The sequence below is a fragment of the Peromyscus californicus genome, unplaced genomic scaffold (assembly GCF_007827085.1).
Source record: "Peromyscus californicus insignis strain IS unplaced genomic scaffold, ASM782708v3 Scaffold_5__1_contigs__length_169319896, whole genome shotgun sequence".
NCBI classification, from domain to species: Eukaryota; Metazoa; Chordata; class Mammalia; order Rodentia; family Cricetidae; genus Peromyscus; species Peromyscus californicus.
This window is the reverse complement of record NW_026294573.1, coordinates 93,983,514-94,003,098: the sequence shown is the minus strand read 5'-3', so window position 1 is coordinate 94,003,098 and position 19,585 is coordinate 93,983,514. Positions and strand designations below refer to the sequence as shown.

Sequence of the window (19,585 nt, the reverse complement as noted above, 5' to 3'; positions counted from 1 at the left end):
CTGGGAGAATGGGATGGGAGCAGACCCATCACTCTGAAGAGCCACTGCTAGGGAACCGATGTACCCAAATGGCTTCCAAAAGCATAAAGCCAACAGTAACATTTAAGAAGATTCAAGAACAAAAGCCAACCCTCTTCCAGTATACTAACATACTTATGCTCCGAGTCTTTGTGCTTTGTCTGAGTGTCTGTCCACTTGCACAGATTTTATTTTATAGCTTGTTACACTTAGCATCATCCACTGGATCCTGCCATCCAGTTGTCATAATTCTCTTTACAAATGAAAAACATGGCATTGAGGAAATATATCACCTCACAGATGTTGGCTAAGGTGAAGGATAATGAGCTTTGGTGTGGCCTGTCAGAACTGTAACATAATCGGACAGAGTGGGAAAAGCATGGACACCCTAGGAACAATTTCTCTCGCACAGCACACTGAAAGAGCAGGGGGCAGAAAGAGGAGCAGGCCACAGGTGCTTTCTGCAAATGTTAGGTTGTGTTTCTGGGCACTAATGGCCAGCTCATCTTATTCTTCCCTCCACTACGTCCTCAAGATATAACCAGAATGGGTCTTGGAGTCCCAGCGGAAGTTACTGTTCCCATCTTGGCAGCTCACTGTTGTCTTCCTATCCTCTACCCTCCCCTCCAAGATTCCAGGAACCCAGGGCCCTGTCCTGGGTATTGTACTTTAGAAGCCCTGCTCCTGGTCTCCTCCCCTGCCTACACTGTACCCATGCTCCACCTTCTAGACAACAACCTGGACATTTGGGAACCCTGAATTGCTTTACAATAGGCACCGAGCTCATTTTCAGTGTTGGTTCGGGGCTCTTTCCAAGTCTGTGGATCGGAGTCCACCTAATACACAGGGCCCTTTACTGAAACAAATGGAGCTGTGGGTAGGAAAAAATAGAGAGGAAGGAATTAGGAGTCTCCGTTTTTCCTTTAAGGTCCTCGATTGCCAATGGGAGCCTTGCTTCAAGGCCTTGTCTAAATACCATCCCTGCCACACATAATGCCTGGTCATCCAGCCAGAATCTTTGACCTCTTGTCCTAACTAGAGTTTACCTTCTCTGCTCCTGAGGACTGTCAATCTTGTATTCAGTCTGTCATGTCCCCTTCACCTTTCTGGCTCTACCCACATACCTGAGCTTTGTAATCCAGACAGTATCTTCTCCGTTTGTAATAAAATTATGAGTTTACATGGGTGTAGGGTAAGGAGTCCTAGGTGTGACAAGCAGCCCGAGGTCTCAGTGCCTCACAGCAGTGATCTCTCCTGTTGCATTAGGGCTGTGGGTGGTTTGGGGTTTGCTCCATGGTACCCAGGCTGCAGGAACAACCTCAAGCATGACTTTCTCACTGCTGCCTCAGCCTGCGGTCATCCTGCTGGAGCCTCTCTCCATGGTCTGTGTCATATCTGTTTGTAGCTAGAGTTTTCCTGCCTGGCCCACAGTCAGGACAAATCTCTCTCACCCGCCAGTCCCACAGCCGCTCAAACCCGACCAAGTAAACACAGAGACTTATATTGGTTACAAACTGTATGGCCGTGGCAGGCTTTTTGTTAACTGTTCTTACAGCTTAAATTAATCCATTTCTATAAATCTATACCTTTCCACATGGCTCGTGGCTCACCGGCATCTTCACATGCTGTTTCTCATCGTGGAGGCTGGCAGTGTCTCTCTGTCTCAGCCTTCCACTTCCCAGCTTTATTCTCCTCCTTGTCCCGCCTACACTTCCTGCCTAGCCAATGGCCAATCAGTGTTTTATTTATTGACTAATCAGCAACACATTTGCCATACAGAACATCCCAAAGAATCTGTTCATATTCCATTGGCTGATTTTTGCACATGACCAAATCTGGCACTGAGAAGGGAAGTGTATTCTTTCCACCTATGCAGAGCTACTGGTCACATGACAGTGTTATGCCCAGATCTCTGGGACCCCCAAAAGGCCACCACAGAGACCAAATCCCACATGTAAAAGCAAAGAGCCTTTATTTCAAGCTCTGGAGCTTGGTCCCTCTGTCTGTCCAATGCAGCAGTGAGAGCAGAGAGCCCTGAGCTCAGGTGGGCCAGAGTTTTTATCATAGCAGAGGCTGGGGTGAGGGGATTCCCAGGGTCCAGGACCCTGATTGGCTGACAATTGTCTAGGTTTATCTGTAAAACAACAACAAAAAATAAATAGGTGTGTGCTAGACTCAAAGATATCTGGCCACCTTATCTAATGGTTGGAATATTTGGGATGTCAGGTGCTTCCTCACCCCTGGGTAGATCCCTGGGTGGTATCACCTTAAGGCTTTTCCTGGATCTGGGTGTTGCCTGCCAGTAAACCTGTCACAGAAGCCGTGTCTAGGCCCCTAAGCCTGTCATGGCTGCTGTGTGGTCAAGCTATTTTGGGGCCCCTCCACAGACAGTGGAAGGGTCTATATAATTCTCTCACAGAGAAGGGAACTAGAAGGTAGTGGTAACAATAATATAATCAACTACAACAAAAATCTATTAATACTATGGTATGTGTGCTTGTGATCCTAAATGCCTTACCTGTTCTTCCTTCTTATTTGATTCTGACAGTTCCAGCACTGCAGCCATTTTACAAATAAGGTAACTGAAGTAGAGAGAAGATTAGGAATTTGCCTGGCATCCTACAAGTGAATAAACAAGAAATGTCAATCTGGGTGAATACAACCTCAGAGTCATTTGCTCTTTTTCACCAAGGTGCAATGCATTTATGAATTTGTTGTCTCAAATCCTGGGACCTTCAGAGAAAGAAATACCTAGAGATTGGTTTTTTAATCATACACTAATCAAGCAACATTTGATGGACATCTATTCAATGTGGTACTGAGGGATATAGAAGAGATGTAAGACATGATAAATATGTAAATATTACTAAGTGTGGTGAAGCTCTGAGAATACACCAAAGGATGAAGTGTGTGGGGGCCTGTGCCTGTGTTCTGGTGTGTGTGTGTGTGTGTGTGTGTGTGTGTGTGTGTGTATGTGTGTGTGTGTGTGTCTTTGTATAGGCACAATCTTAGTATGAAAAAGCTCTTAGGTGATGGGCTGATGAGAGGGCTCAGTGGGGAAAGACACTTGCTGCCAAATCTGAAGTCCTGAATTTGATCCCTGGAACCCACATAGCTGAAGGAAAGAACTGCCTCCCTAGAGCTGTTCTCTGACCTCCCACATTCACCTCGGTGCACCCAAGGCAATAAATGCAGAAATATAATTTTTAAAATGTAAAGCTTTTCACCGGAAAGGTGGCATCTGAGTAAATAGTAAAGAATGTCAGTCCCTTGAGGGCAGGGGTTTGTGTCTCGTTTTGTGTGAAGTTATACTCTCCACACCCACACAGGGCCTGAGCAGGGCATAAGCTTCAAGTAATGACCTGATGCACAGTAAAGGAAGGGAAGGGAAGGACTCCTAAGGACAGCCTGTGAGAAGCACATTTTAGGTAGAGGGATCGATGCAAAGGCTAGGAGGCAGGAGGGTGTCTGATGCATTCCTGAAAGGACAAATCCGAGTCTCTGGAGAGGAGTGAAGCCCAGGGAAGGAAGGGACAGGTTGATGAAAGAGACAGAGATCTCAAGGGCCAGAGATGGAGATCTCAGGGGCCAGAGGTAGAGATCTCAGGGGCCAGAGATGGAGATCTGAGGGGCCAGAGATAGGGATCTGAGGGGCGAGAGGTAGAGATCTGAGGGGCCAGAGGTTGAGATCTGAGGGGCCAGAGATGGAGATCTCAGGGGCCAGAGATGGAGATCTCAGGGGCCAGTTAAAGCCTGCAGCTCACATTCCTTCTGTTGTTTTAGTCTGTTGACAACGTCTCTCTCACTACATAGACCAGGGTGGCCTCAAATGTCCCATCCCTTTGCCTTGGGTTTGCAGATGTGTGCCACCGCACGGATTAATGCTTAACTTTGAATGAAATGGAAAGCCACCAGAGAGTTTAGATCTCGGAAGTGACAGAGGTCTGACTGGTGTTTTCTCAGATCATCCTGGGAGATACAGGACAGGAAGGAGGTAAGAGTAGAGTCTCTCCATCCCTGAAATCACCATACCCTGTGTTGACTGACAGGAAAAACTAGACGGGACCTATAATAAATCCATCAATCTGTTCAGTGTGGTGCTTTTAAACTTTGTTGTGCGCCTTCATTTCCTGGGGGCACTTGGTGAAATTGTAGGTCACAGGCTGCATCCCCCAAACTCATGTAGAGGGTCTGGAGCTGGGCATCCGACTGCACCTGCGCTGGAATTTGAAGAAGCACCCGGTGAGTCAGTAAGAGCTCGAAGCTTTCAGATGCTTGTCTGTAAGGAGGAGGTTGGAAGCAGCACCCCCTCCCCGAAAGCCTTAGACAAAGGAGGGGCCCTCTTTCCTCCATTGCTCCTTGGCTGCTGCACATGGGAGGGATGATGGGGCAAAACGGGGAGGGACTGGAGGGAGTCCTCCGCAGAAAGCCCCCCTCCTGCGGTCAGACAAAGGGCGGTGCCCTATAAAGGCTGCAGCCGAGGCTCAGCGTCCAGGCGAGGGCGCACACGGACAGCCGACAGCCGCTGCGACAGCGCGGGCTCCCAGCTCCCAGCAAGAAGGTGCGTTGACTTAAGGGAGTGGGAGTGGGCAGGAGCAAGGGGGCCACCGAGCAGGTCACAGAGAACGGAGAGAGATGTGGCCACTCGGTAGCAGCCACTGAGGGGACTCTTTGGGTGACCCGGGCATTTTAAGAGGGGCAGTGGCAGTGGCGCGGCACTCGGGGAGAGGGTCTGGCCTCCTAAGGCGCGCGTGTTGTCCAAGCCGCTTTAGCTGGAAGGCAGGGACAGTCCCCTCCACCCCAGAGCATCTCCAGGGTTCTTTATACCGCCGCCAGGTCTCTCTTAGCGATCCTCCGACACTGCAGATGTGAAATTTCAACCCCTATATGCTTTCCCAGATTCCCGAAATAACGGGCGGGTTTGCTACGACGAGATAATAACTTTTTTTTTTTTTTTTTTTTTTAAAGAATCGGGAAGGGATAGCTGGGGAATGAAGAAGGTCCACAGACAAGCTGCAGATTGAACAAAAAGAGCAGAGAAGTCAAGTGCGTGCAGGCTGCGAGGCCCCGGTGTAAAGTGCGCCTCAGCATGGATAGCCCATGAAAACGGTTGAAGGGGACCACCTTAGTCCGCTCCCGACAGAGCGGTATCCAGTGTGCTCCGCTGACTCAAAGCGAAGCGTGGGGTTGCTTAAGAGAGACGACTTGCGTGATAGTATGCACAGTGAGTGCTAATATGTGAGTGTATGTGCATGTATGAGTGAGCGTCAAGTGTACACCTCAAACTCGCAGTGGCTGGGGAACGGGATGGGTTAAATAGATATGTAAGAAACTTTCCTCGTACCGTTTACTTTTTAATTTTTTCGAACTGGTATGGAATAACTTTCTAAAAATTAACATGAAAGGTGTTCGATATCATTGTAACATTTTCAAATAAACTGTTGTAGCCATTTCCTTCCCTCGTCCCACACCGCCTGCTACCCTTATATCCCCACCCCCGACCTTGTAGCTTCCCCTGTAAAGTTTTGCTTGGTACTTTTTTTATTAACGGAGCAGAACTGTACCTAGTGTTGGCTGTTAGACCATCCCTAATCTAGTTATTCAAAGGGCTGTTCGGCTTCCTTCTTAGGGGGGCATCTGCACCTCCAAGAGACAGAGACGGTTGTAGGAAGAGACAAATACACAGGATTGAGTTGCAGAAGAGAAACCTTAAGAACAAAAGACCTGTATGAGCCTGCAAGCCTGAGGCTAACCCTGTAGCAGTGTGAGTTGCTGAGGCCTTTTGTGCCTTTCTAGCTCAGGCAGCAGGCTACATTTTAGAAGAGCTTTTTTTTTCCCTTCCCTTCCCTTCCCTTCCCTTCCCTTCCCTTCCCTTCCCTTCCCTTCCCTTCCCTTCCCTTCCCTTCCCTTCCCTTCCCTTCCCTTCCCTTCCCTTCCCTTCCCTTCCCTTCCCTTCCCTTCCCTTCCCTTCCCTTCCCTTCCCTTCCCTTCCCTTCCCTTCCCTTCCCTTCCCTTCCCTTCCCTTCCCTTCCCTTCCCTTCCCTTCCCTTCCCTTCCCTTCCCTTCCCTTCCTTCCCTTCCCTTCCCTTCCCTTCCCTTCCCTTCCCTTCCCTCCCTTCCCTTCCCTTCCCTTCCCTTCCCTTCCCTTCCCTTCCCTTCCCTTCCCTTCCCTTCCCTTCCCTTCCCTTCCCTTCCCTTCCCTTCCCTTCCCTTCCCTTCCCTTCCCTTCCCTTCCCTTCCCTTCCCTTCCCTTCCCTTCCCTTCCCTTCCCTTCCCTTCCCTTCCCTTCCCTTCCCCCTTCCCTTCCCTTCCCTTCCCCCTTCCCTTCCCTTCCCTTCCCTTCCCTTCCCCCTTCCCTTCCCTTCCCTTCCCCCTTCCCTTCCCTTCCCTTCCCCTCCCTTCCCTTCCCTTCCCTTCCCTTCCCTTCCCTTCCCTTCCCTTTCCTTCCCTTTCTTTCTTTTTTAACTGACCCTTCTGTCTGTCTAGTACAATAGGCTCCAGCCTTCTTAGAACAACACCACAATCAGTTTACCCCCGCCTAATCTTCTTTGCTTCCAGCTTGAAAAGGACCCCCCCACCCCCCACGGGACTAGAGTTGACTTGGCAGTGAGCTAAACCCTCCTTTGATAAGACAACTTTGTCCTTCAGCCCTGGCCAACTTCAGTGTGAACAAAATCTAATAGTTTTCTTTCTGTCTTCAAGTCCCCTAGATCAGGTAGAGTTTTCTGTTTCAGGGATAGCTGGGGTAAAATTCTGGCAACATACTTTTATTGTAGGACCAAAGACCAAAAGATTCAGAAATGACTAGGGCTAGACACAAGAGAATGGGGCAGTGTACATTTCTAAACCGGAAGAGACCTGGTCCACCCTTCTGTTTACAGGGAGGTGTGGTCTTCTTGGAAGCTTGCTCTAGCATGTAGGTGTGCTGTTTCTCTTCTTCTATAGAATCTATTTTCCTCCCTCAGGTAAACAAAAGGCAGCTTGCTCCTGAGGGTCCAGCAGCAGTACAAGAAAGCCATGCCCTGACTCAGGATGTAGTTCTGAACCCTCCTCAAGAGTCTGCCATAGGTTGAAAATACACATTGAAATTGTATTTGACATACCTAACCTATAGAAAATCATTAATTTAGACCAGCATAACTTAAACGTGCCCAGAACACTCACATTCGCTTACAATGGGCACAATTACCAATGCAAAGTCTATTTTATAAGAAAGTAGGAAATGTCACATACAGTTTATTGAATACCTCGATCCACAAAACACTGGCAGCATAGTACTATGCACTCCAGCTTACTCCAGTGATGGTGCGGCTGACAGGGAGCTGCAGTTGATCCCAGGGTCTCCAGAGAGTATCATGCTATGTGACGAAGACTCATATAGTCAGGGTTAGGAGGAGGCTGGGTAGAGCTGATCCCTCCCTCAGTGCTAGACATTGAACCTTGGGCCTCCTTCATGCATGCTAGGCAGGTGCTCTTGCCCAGGGGCCCAAACTCACTTGGTAGCTCAAGGAGGCCTTGATCTTGGAATCTTCTTGCCTCAGCCTCCTAAGTAGCAAGGAATGCAGGCCTGCATTGCCAGACCCAGTTAGAGCAGCTCTTTAAGGAACGTGGAGAAATAGAGGGAGAGAATGTGTGGAGGGGATTCAAGAAAGAGGAAAGGGCATGAGGAAAAGGTAGAGTTAGCAATAGGCGTCACTCTTTGGAACAGGCAGAAGGCACTAAGTGCCCTGGGAAGCTGAGGCTGGAGCATGCTGCAAGTGACAGCAGTGAGCTGCAACACCAGGCTGCCTAGGGTGGGGCTTTCGCTTATTGCCAGTGTATCCTGAATGTTCCCAATAAAATGCACTAATCCAGGCCACCTGGGAAAAAAGGGGGTGCATGCCTCCAGGAGTTAAAGATGGCAAAATGAGATTTGGCGGTATTTGATGATACCTTTCCTAATGTGGAAAAGGTGAGCTATGGGAGTGCTAAGAAGCCTGGCTATCTGCTGTAGATCCATGCCACAGAGCACCCGCTGATGATCTTTTCATTCTTACCAGGCTGAACACCCCCATGTCTGTTTTCATAAATCTGGGTATCACAGCCCTTTCTCCCCCTGCTCACAGTCTTCCAAATGTGCTCCCGTGTGAACAATTCTAGCTGCTGGAGATTGGAGCGAAACCCTCCAGCTAAGGTCAGCTAAAACAAGGAAAACTGTCCCATTTTCTCCATTCCAAATGTCATTTTATTGAGGAAACCCCGGGGTGCAGCCTTTCTCTCTTTTTAAAAGCTCTTGACACACTGCACGTTCACACCCAACACTTTCTGGGATAAATATGCACTCAATTCCACATTGTAGATGACTTTGATCAGCTGGGAGGGACGGGTTATAAAGGAAGTAGTGGGGTTGGAGATGTCGCTTAGTCGGTGCGGCATGGCAAACTTGAGGCCCTGGGCTCAATCCCTAGCATGCATAAACCAAAAATGGTGGCACATGCCTGTAATCCTAGCTTTCAGGAGGTGAAGTAAGAGGATCAGAAGTTCAAGGCTGTCCTTGGCTGCATAGTAAGTTTGATGGAAGCTGCGAATACATGAGACCCAGCCTCAAAAGTGTGGGTGCATTGGGGGAGGGCAAGGGAGGAACTAAATACAGTTTTGTAATGGTGACTTCAAAACAATCAGGGAGAAAAGGCTACAGGGTTCTTCTTTTTGCCCTTTCCTCTGCCATCTTTTTTCTTCTTCAAAAAGACATTTCTAAAACACTCAAAACGGATTTCCTAACGTCTGAGTTGAGAAGCTCTAACACTGCAGGTTCTTGGCAGAACATGTGATAGTCACTGGGCCTCTTGCAATGTCTTGGCCACCAAATTCCCTTTTCTCTCCATCTCAGGAACCTGGACATGACCAGAAAGATCTTCACAAACACCAGGGAGCGGTGGCGGCAGCAGAGCGTCAACAGCGCCTTCGCCAAGCTGAGGAAACTGATCCCCACTCACCCTCCAGACAAGAAGCTGAGCAAAAATGAAACGCTTCGCTTGGCAATGAGGTACATCAACTTCTTGGTCAAGGTCTTGGGAGAGCAAAGCCTACAGCAAACAGGAGTAGCTGCTCAGGGAAACATTCTGGGGCTCTTTCCCCAAAGGCCCCACCTGCCAGATGTGGATGAAAGAACTCTACTCAATGACCCTGGCCCAAGCCATGAGGCTCCCTAGGGTGGCTGTGCCGGTCAGCCCCCAGGGCAGTACTGGTTGCAGAGCCCTGTGGTTTCATGCTGCGGAGAGGTATGACGCAGGAGGTGATTGGGACAGAAGCTGAGATCTGCAAAAGGACTTGAGGAATGTTGCTCTGACCTCATTACCTCAGAACTTCAGGCAGAACGACTTGTTCTATAAGTCTGCACGAGATCATTGCAAAAAACAAAACAACCTTCTTTTTAAAACTGCCATCTCACTCATGACTTCATTAATGACGATTTCCTTCTACTGGATCTCAGATGAATGAGCAAAGCTTGTTGCCCTCTGAATATATTTAAAAGTTTGCTTTGAAAAAGGAGACATGTTTATTGAGGGTACATACAAGAAATCTTAAGATTGATGAATGAAAAGGTAGCCGCTGTGGAAACCAACACAGGAGAGGCGTGGGGCCATCTCTGGAGGGATGTCCCTTCGGAGCACAGCAGTGAGGAATTATGTATGTGAAAGTCTCCATATCCTTCGACCTCTATAGAATCATGATCTTCTACTTTAGTTGAACCTCTGAAACCAAATAGTGGATTGCATTCATTCCAGGAAAAACCTTGGTAATTTAGGAACTAGACTTCATAGTTTTCTTATTAGAAGTTAGCTAAAATGAGTGAGCAGACCACTTAGACTGACACACTGGGTACTAAAACGTTTAATTCAGCCCACATTCCTGCTGACTTAAGTCCTGTACAATTTGATAATTATGAAAACCCAAATGTTGCCATTTTCTATTTTGTTGAGAGCAAACAATAGAAATAAAGGACCAGATGCTAATGACCTCGTGCATTTAGCTTCACTTCCTGTCTCCCAGGGAGCATCAGCTTGGTCTTAAGCTGGAGGCAGGGGTGGAGCCCTATGGATGCTCCAGTCATCACCACACACCATTCTGGGCCTCATGGTACTTGGATTCAAAGATAAATCTGGTAGCTGAGCCCCAAATGTAGATGTCTATCTGGGACATTTTATTTCCCCAGAGTTCTTTTGGCTTTATGATCTTCTGAATTACAGGTGGGAAATCTATGGATTGTGGTTATGAATTCCCAGTGTCTACACAACACAGGAATTTAAACTTCTTGTTTCTCTAGAAAGTATTCTAAAGTAACTGCATCATTAAGGTCGTTTTAGCCGATGCACTTGTAGAACAACGGGTTTCCCTCCAAATCCTTTATTTAACCTGCACTAGATCAATTTCCCCACAGAAACAGCATAGCTTTTGGAGACTGGTAAGCACAGAGGCTGGCCGAGTCCTTCCTTCCACCCCAGATGTGTATATCATTCTCATCAGTTTGGGGAAGTTCAAGGTTGTCCCCAAATTGCCAGGCAGTGGGACATTTCAAAGTTTTTATGGTAGTTGTCAACTAAGTAACACTACCCTCTCATCTGGTACATTAAATAAAATACGTCTGACAGTGGTTTTGTTTTTACATAGGTTCTGTGAATATGAAGAAAGCACAGAGGCCCTCTGTCCCTAAATGCAACATTTTTGTGCTCTACACAGAACACACTCACTTTCCTGATGAGCTCTTGTCTGTGCTTAACCAGGGCCTCCCACTGGAGTGCTTACAAGGACCCCAAAAAGATGTGAGGAGGTTGAGTTATCATTACAGTAAATGGGGGGAGGGGATACTTATCTAAAGAAGCCCGAGAGGAAATCCTTTCATAGATGAGTAAACCTCTACAATGTTATTATATGTGATGTACTCCTTACAATATTTGTTCAGCTTTAATTTTCTGTTTCAAGTTGAATTAGATTAACATGACTATCGAACAAACACACAAAAAAAAAACAAAACCAAAAAACAACTGTAATCTCATGTAGTCCAAAACCTAGTCATGATGTGTGTGAGAATGGAAGCTAATTCAGAACTCCCTCTACGGTTTCCTTTGGTGGTCCTAGCCATAAGACTTCATAGTTCAAATGCGTTACCGTCTGCTGGGTGCTACTTCTGTTTACAGACCATTTGAGTCTAACAGAAGAGTTAAGCCAAATTTTCTAACTATGCTTCTCTGTTCCTTGAATTAAAGTGAGCACTTGGTCTGCGTTGGACAGTAATGGAAATGTGTAGAAACCATATTCAAGCAGGGCCTTGCTTTATATTGACTGTGTTACTCCATTTCACAGAGAAGAAAACAGGTCTGTCTCATGGGCCATCAGCCGAAATCTAGGACACAGATGCCAGTCTCCTGATCCTCTCTCTAGCCTGTCCATAGCATTGATCAGTCACCGTGTGTTGAGATTGAAAAGGAACAAGCGCCTTATCATTATGTTAACCTTTCCCTAAAAGCAATTAGTGATCTTCATATGCTTTTTTGTGATATGAAATTATCCTGCTCTGTAGAATGTGAGTAGCTGTGTTAACCAAAGATTTTTATCTGTTGATGTGTTTGGTGAGTTCTTAACCATTGATAATAATTTGCTATTTAACTGTTAACTTATTACAAATAAACTATTTAAGAAAATAATTGTTCTTTTATTTTTAGGTATAATTTCATAAACTTACTAAGCATATCCATCCCATCTCTCCACTTTCATGGTCACTGTCCTGATATGGAAGAAAACCCTTTCCATACTCATTGTCCTTAGTTTAGAGAAAAAAATAGCATCAACTGATGTCTCTCCCCTCTCCCCATGTCCTCACAGCAGCATGCTTTCTTCTGTCCCCCTCTCTTTTCTTTTTTCCCCCCTTTTAGACAGTTTTACCACATAAGACCCTGGTGGTCTTGAACTTATGATCCTTCTATGTCAGCCTCGATTATGCTGGGATTACAGGCAGGTGCCACTACACCTGATTCATATGGCTTCCTAATTGTCCTCAAATCACAGCTGTGGTCAGATTGCTTCCATACTCCTGAACCCTCAGTTCATCTACCACACAAACAGACATTGCAAGAGCTAGGCCACCTGCAAACCTGGCCCCATCGTACCTTCTCCTTTTCCCACAAACCCTACACGTGTTACATGGGCAATAAAATGGCTTCACTCAATGATGCCTTTTTTCTACGTCTTCCTTTAGCCTTGTGATTTCAATTGTTTGTTCCATTCTCATTCCTTCCACTTGCCTCTCCATCTGTATCAAATCTCAGACACTAAATCCTTCATGGTTGGTCTTAATATATAACCCCCTTCCACCCTCCATTCCTTCCCCTCACCCTTTTTGAGATGAGGACTCACTCTGTAGCTCAGGCTGACCTCAACCTCCTGGCCATCCTCCTTCCTCACCTCCCCAGCTCTGGGACTGCAGGCTTGAGCCAACAAGCCCCTGGCTACGTACTCTTACACAGCGTCCCAGAGTTCTATTCGACCCACTCACTGTTTCCTCATCTCCCTTATCTGACTTACAACCTCTTTTCCTTTGCCTTGTATTATGGACACCTGTGTATATCCTGTTCTTTCTGAAAAGCTGAAATCCACTTGAGTACAGGGATGGATTCTGATGTTTAATCCTTACTGTAGCCCTGCAACTCGCCTCTACTTCTAAAATGTGAAAATGATTCCAAGACTATCCATGTCAAGAATATGGTTGGCTTCCCCTGGGGTGGGGGTGGGGGGAGACAAGACATTAAAATGAAGCTGCACAGGCTGTTTTTTCTCCCTCTGAGAAGCTCAGTCTAATGCTTCTCTTTAAAGCTTCCCATAATTACCATCCAAGAATACCCCTTATAGCACCTGCCTTGTGAATTTCATCACCTAAGAATGAATGGCTTGAGTTGGCCAAAATAAGTATTAAGTTATGCACGACTGGCATTGTCCTTAAAAGGCAAGAGATGAAAGAGGCTGGGGATAATGGTCAGCTTAACTGCTGACCTAGGCCAAAGGTTAGTCAAAAGTCACATCCTTCCCTAGAGAGGTCAATGATATGGAGGGATCTGAAAGGCCAATAGCAATGCAAAGTGAGGGATTTGCAGCAGGTGTTTCAAAAGGAATTCGAAGGCTAGAATGTCCTCTGGGATCTCAGGAGGCCGGAGGTGGCAAGGCCTCCCCAGCCCAATGTCTTCTTGTGCCCACTTGCTGCTTACTGGAGACAGACAGTCATGCATGACTTCATTTTCTTATCTTATCTTCGCTAATGGTGTATCATAAAGAAGTTCTAAAGACACCAGATTTATACATAAGTTTCAGTTAGGTTCATAATTTACCAAGTAACATTTATTACAAGACTTTAGAAATTCCCACTCGAGAAATTTCCTTGGTAGACTATTAATGGTCATCATTAGAAAAGTATTGAAAATGTGGACTATAGTGAATGCAATCCCATTATTTGTTCTAAGTAATCACAGAAAGAAGTATATAAAGAAATAATCAGAATTCTGGTCAAAGAAGTATGTGCATGATCTTAAAGTCGTAAATCTCCAGTAGTCCTTACTATATCACAAGTAAGACAAAAGGATATCTTCCATTCCAGAATTCACAACCTATGCCGCATAATGAGACCTTGTCTCTGGGAAAAATTCTTTTTCAAAGAACTATAGATATGAATATTTCAGAATTATATGTAAGGAACACATGAGTATAATATTAAGAATAAGACTGACAAAGTTTTCACTCTCTGCCAGACATTGACCCTAAGAACTTCTAGTATATTGGCTTACCTAATTTTTATAATAATATTATATTTGCTAATACAGCATTAATTGTATTCTATTAATTATATGTACTTCTTTTTGTGGTCCTGGGGAGTGAATCTGGGACCTTGAGCATATTTAGCAAGCATTCTACTACTGAACCACATCCCCAGCCCTAATTACATGCATGTATTATATCAATATTATTGTTGCCATTTCACAAAATATCTAAGAATATATAACTGTGGGTTCACACTGCTGAATCAGAACGTTCCTCTGAGCTGTTTCTGCACAGAAGAATTGCATCATGTAAAGACAGGGTGACTTTTCACACTGTTTTATTTACATCCGAGTCTTATGTTCTTCTTGACTCTAACCATATCCATGTAACCTCACAGCCAGAGACACACTGCTAGGTAAATAAGCACCAAAGTCCTTAGGAAGAGGAAGCTTCCTGCCCCAGAAGCACCAGGCAGTGGTTACCACCAATGAACCTCTGAAAGACAGCTGTACCAAATGTGATGCCATCAGTATCACAGGCAGCCCCACGGTGGGCACCTATAGGCACCAGCGTGAGACGGTTTGATGTGTTTTTTTTTTTTTCTAGTCCCTATCAACAGACCTGTTTGCCTCAGCTTGCCTTCCTGCTCTATAAGGGCAAGCAGGCCAGATCAGGCCACTTCAAACGCTCATTATATTCCCCTTCCCCTTGGTGGCCCCTCCATCTCTCCTGCTCTCCTGGTCTCGACTCTCTGGAGTTGGAGAGAAAGGAGGATAAGGCTTTGCACAAAATGTTCTTCTTCACCACATATAAGGTACATTCTTGCTCTCTGTAAGTCTTTGTGTTGTTTTTTGATAGCTAATCATGTACATGTGTTAGGTTTGAAAGGACTAGAAAAGGAGTGGGAGAGATAGCCCAGTAGTTAAGAGTCCTTGCTAGGCCTTGCAGAGAACTCAGGTTCAGTTCCTAGGACCCACATGGCAGCTCACAGCCATCTGTAACTCTAGTTCCAGGGGCTCTGATGCCCGTTTCTGGTTTCTGTGGGCACCAGGCTTGCATGTAGTGCATATACATGCATGCAGGCAAACATCCTTACACATAAAATAAAAGGGAATAAACGTTTTCTTTCTGCAAAAAAAGAAAACTTTCTTGTACACAGTCACATGACCACTGTGACCAGATTCTACTTTGGGATAAACGGAGTACTATGTTGAAAGAACTTGTATCTACTCCAGAAGTCAGCTGTTAATTCCAGTGTATTGTTTTAATATTCCACTAAATAAATGTAGATCGAATTCTACCTTATGTGTGTATATGTATGTGCGTATATGTTGTCTATGTGGCCTTGCGATGTCTTCTCCCTGCACACAGCATAGCTGCAAGAGTACAATTACACCAGAAACTCGGATGTGCGGACCCCCTTGAACTTCGTCTCGGGACTGCACAGAGGGTGGATTTTGAAAGAGTTGTCAGCAGTGAGACAAGGTGCCTGGAAATTCCCTGGAAGGATGAGATATCTGTCACCTGAGTGGTGTAGTGTCTAAGCGATGCTGAGTTGGGGGAGGTTTTATCAACGAAAGTTGGTAGCGCTGTCCTCTAACTCTTCATTGGCACCAGTGAGTAACAGGAGAAGGTCAGAGGATCAGGTAGCTTAGATTCCCTTTAACACTCTAGCTAAAACTGTGGCGATCATACAACACCTTTGAAGATATTTTTGAGGATCTAATTCACTCGTAAGGTACAAAATTGTACTGAGTCTGGGAGATAGCTCAATCGTAGAGCACATGGTTCATGCTCTAAGTCAATTCCCAGCTCCTAAATAAATAAACAAAAAACTCATTCCACTTACTTTATCCATCCACGCTACTTCTTCTACCCACTTTTATCAGTGGGTATATGCAATAAAACTGTGTATTCTTTTTTTCTTCCTCCTTCTTAATCTCTTAATACTGTATCCCGCAGACTTGCAAATCATACAGCACTTTCATGGAGACTAAAGAGCTTCCATCTTGCCTGCCTGCTTCTTACTCTTTCTTCTGGACAGGAGGCCCCAAGAACTCAGCTTCTCTTCACACTGGGGTTATTTTGTTCCCTGCCTTCCCAGGCTGCAGAGATTTTTAAAAGCAACTGGCAACCTATCCTCTGTTGCTCCCTGAGAGGATGTGGGCTCTGACTTCAAGAGGAGAAACACTCACTGTGGAAACTGAGTGGGACACATGGACTGGAAAAATGACCGAGAAAGTAAAAAGGAGAAGGTAGCTGCAGGGACTTCACCTCTCTGCAGTCTGTTCATGGGCATCATGGGCCTCATGATCCACCTCTTGGACACATGATGTAAATGTATCTGAATACTCGGATTTGGGTTGAGAAGGAACTAAAGTATAAACACTTGCAGTAAATGCTGGTAACTCTCACTGCATGTTCACAGGGTCAAGGATATAATACATGCCATTTTTAATCCTTCTAACCACTATTTAATGATGCTGTTTATCAAGCTACAGTTACAGGAAACTGTGACCTAGAAGAGTCTAGCAGAAAAACTTACGACCAGGCCAGTAGTGACCAAGAAGGCAAGGCTCTGAACCAGGTCAGCTTTTCGGGAAAGGCAAAGTTTCTTTTACTTTTTCTTCTGCCTTTTAGAATAGAAAATGGAGCAATGAGATGGCTCAGCAGTTTAAGATGCTTGCCAAGTAAGCCTGGGCACCTGGGTTCAATCCTCAGAACCCACAGACTCCAAAAGTTGTTTTTCAATCTCCACACTCAATCCCAGGGCCCCAGAATCTACGCGTGTGAGTGCATAAACACACACACACACACACACACACACACACACACACACACACACACACACACTCACATGAACCCACGCACACATAAAATAAAAAATAATAGAACCTTTAGCCAGGCTGGCCAGTGAACTATAGGGATCCACCTGTCTCTGTAAGCAACTAACATTACAGATGTGAGCTGCCACATCTGTTTTTTATGTGGATACTGGAGCCAGTGAGACAAGTTCAGACAGTAAAATTCCTGCCCCATAAACATGAGAACCTGAGTTCAGATCCCCAGCACTCACACAGACAGCAGGGCATGGCAGCATGCATCTGTACACTGGTGTAGGGGGCCAGAGACAGGCAGATCCCTGGAGCTTACGAGCTGATGGTCCTAGTCTAGTCAATCAGTAAGTGCTGAGTTCACTAAGAGAACCTGTTTCTAAATACTGAATGAATCAACAAATACGGTGGGTGCTAGCTGACGACACCCAACATTAACCTCTGGTCTCAACAGGCACACATGGGTACAGGCACCCCCCCCCACACACACATACACATCACTTGATTGAGACTCACTATTTATTCATGTGAACATGGAGTCCTTTTTTATGTTTCAAAAAAATGAAAAACTTGATCATACCTCCTAACTATAGAGAAAAGTAGTATCAGTCAATTTCCCTGACTTTGCCTGTTAAAAAACACTGGGTCGTTCAGTTTGTCTATTGTGCTTTTAAACAGAAGTTACCCAACAGCCAAAGATGACTCCCACCATCTGTACCACCATATAGCCTTTTTTTTTCTTTTTCTGTTTTTGTCTTTTCCTTAAGCAAAGGAAGGATGCAGACGTCCAAATTCAGAAACGACTAGAATCAAACACCCACTGAACTTTATTCCCTTATCGTATAGAGTCAACCCCTTATCAGGCTGTTGCAGAGATTCTCAGATGTTATCTCCATAGACCAGATTAGGAGGCTAACACTCTCAGTGCTGAGTAGGAGCGAGCCCGTCACCCTCCTCCGTCAGCAGCCCTTGCTCTAGCAATCCAGATAAATCAATTAATGCAGAGCTGCCATCTTGCCTTTCTCCTCCCTATGCTTACCTCCCCCAGGCTCCCCGGGCCCCTCCGTCCCTTGTCTAATACCATCTGAGAGTCCTTATTTACAAGAGGGCTTGTGCAGGTGCAAGCATTCAGGCCGCCCGCCCGCAGCCCGGAGGCCAGTGGCCACCTCTCCCTTCCTATCCTCCAGGCTCCCCTCTTTGTAGGCCACTTTTCTTCTCTCTGCTTTTCAGACCAAAGGCCCCCCCTCACTGGCTAATCTAATCGGATTATGCTAATTTGTACTTCACAAACCTAAACAGCATAACCAGACTCTGCAGAGGGTTAAGGCTGAGAAGAGAGGGACAATGACTTCAGCGGTAAACCTACCCCCTAAGAGTGCAGGAAGAATGTAGATTCTGTGTTCAGCCTCACAAAGCTGCTCCTCTGGGAAGTCCACAGAGCTCTCGACGATTTAGAGTGTCCCGGATCCACAGTGCTAGCCAGAGCATGGCACACATTAGGCACAAACGGGATCAGAGGGAAGGTGTGACCAGTAAGCCTCCTCTTCCCACTTCGCAGTTACCTGCTGGGTTAGTCAATACCTAACTGATAGATGAGCTGAAGCTATGATGCAATCCCACAAGCTACCCGTGATGGATGATGCTGGGTGCTCTGGGACACTCGAAGTTGTTTGAGACTTATTTATTGCACTTGAGAATTCCAGCTCTGGTTGGGAAAGATATTTTAGGGACAGAAACTAGAAAACACCTCCATGGGACAATGCGCTTCCTCTTTTGTTTCTGCCGTTGTGGGGCCAACTCTGGTACTCGTCTTCCACAGCCTCCTAGGAGTGATTTTTCTTTTATTTTAAATCAAGAGGACTCATCTAAATCTACTGTTCCCACTCCTTTCCCAGCATCTTCCTTGCAGAAGGCTGGACCTCACGAGGTGAAGAGTACCATTCTCTCTCACACACAAAATGGGCTTTTGAGACAAACTGGTTTCAAACTCAAAATCCTCCTGTCTCAGCTCTCAAGTACTGACTGGTATTACTGGTGTTAGCCTCTCAAGTACCAATTGGTATAACTGGTGTTGACCACCAATCCCAGCACTAACAGCCTTTTAAAGGACCTTTATGCATTGTTTAGTTGGGAAAAACTCCGTGGTGTTCTCAAATGGGAAGGTGAAATCTGCAGCGATGGAGGGAAGTGTTTGGATGCATTGCTGGGAATAAGATAATAAATCCGAGAGGCAGGAGGAAATGAAGCCATTTTTAGCATACCATTCAAAGCTGTTTTTAACATACTATTCCGAAGAGAGGGACGTCAGCACAGACAAAAAGCAGGCCTGGTCTGTGTGCTGATTTGACATAAGATAGTGGTTTTTAAAGTCCTGGCTTGAGAGAAGTTCTCCCATAGGCCAGTAGGACTCCCCCTACCCCTCATTTTAAATTCCCCATCTCATTGGTTTAAGACATAAAGCTGTAGTGATATATTGTGTATCAAATAAAGCTTGCCTGAGGATCAAAGAGACAAAGAACCAGCCACCACCACATCTTGTCTCTAGAACTCCTCAGCCTGGAAAGCTTCAGCCAAAAGAGCCTGACCGTTTGCTTCTGTGTCCCCAGCGGAAAGACTCTTAGTTCCTGTCTCAAGTCTTATATGCCTTTCTCCACCCTGCCATCTCACTTCCTGGGATTAAAGGTGTGTGTGTGTCCCAAGCAAAGGTGTGAGATCTCAAGTACTGGGATTAAAGGCGTGTGCCACCACTGCCTGTCTCTGTTTCTTTCCTAGACTGAGTGCATCTCATGGAGTCCAGGGTGGCTTTGAACTCACAGAGATCCAGACAGATCTCTACCTCCCGAGTGCTAGTCATGTGCCACCATTCTCCAGCCTCTATGTTTAATCTAGTGGCTGGCTTTGTCCTCTGATCCTCAAGCAAGCTTTATTTGATACACAATATATCACTA

General features: G+C 45.9%; 1 protein-coding gene across 9 annotated transcripts in view; it reads left to right on the top strand.

Annotated features, from left to right (window-relative positions):
* The window catches only part of LOC128096343 (T-cell acute lymphocytic leukemia protein 2), a 54,686-nt gene extending 39,583 nt beyond the window's left edge, over nt 1–15,103 (top strand). For 2 of the 9 annotated variants that reach the window (XR_008213617.1, XR_008213622.1), the window contains 3 exons: nt 2,567–2,670; nt 3,878–4,579; nt 4,987–5,255. Coding sequence is in view for 2 of the 9 variants with exons in the window: in XM_052715809.1 (XP_052571769.1) it covers nt 5,255–5,256; nt 8,888–9,209 (324 nt within the window). In the remaining 7 variants the exon portion in view is untranslated. Of the gene's footprint in view, nt 1–2,566; nt 2,671–3,877; nt 4,580–4,986; nt 5,257–8,887 lie in introns of those variants that run through there. The other 7 variants (XR_008213620.1, XR_008213621.1, XR_008213618.1 and 4 more) reach the window with 7 other exon arrangements.
* Nucleotides 15,104–19,585: the final 4,482 nt, after the last annotated feature.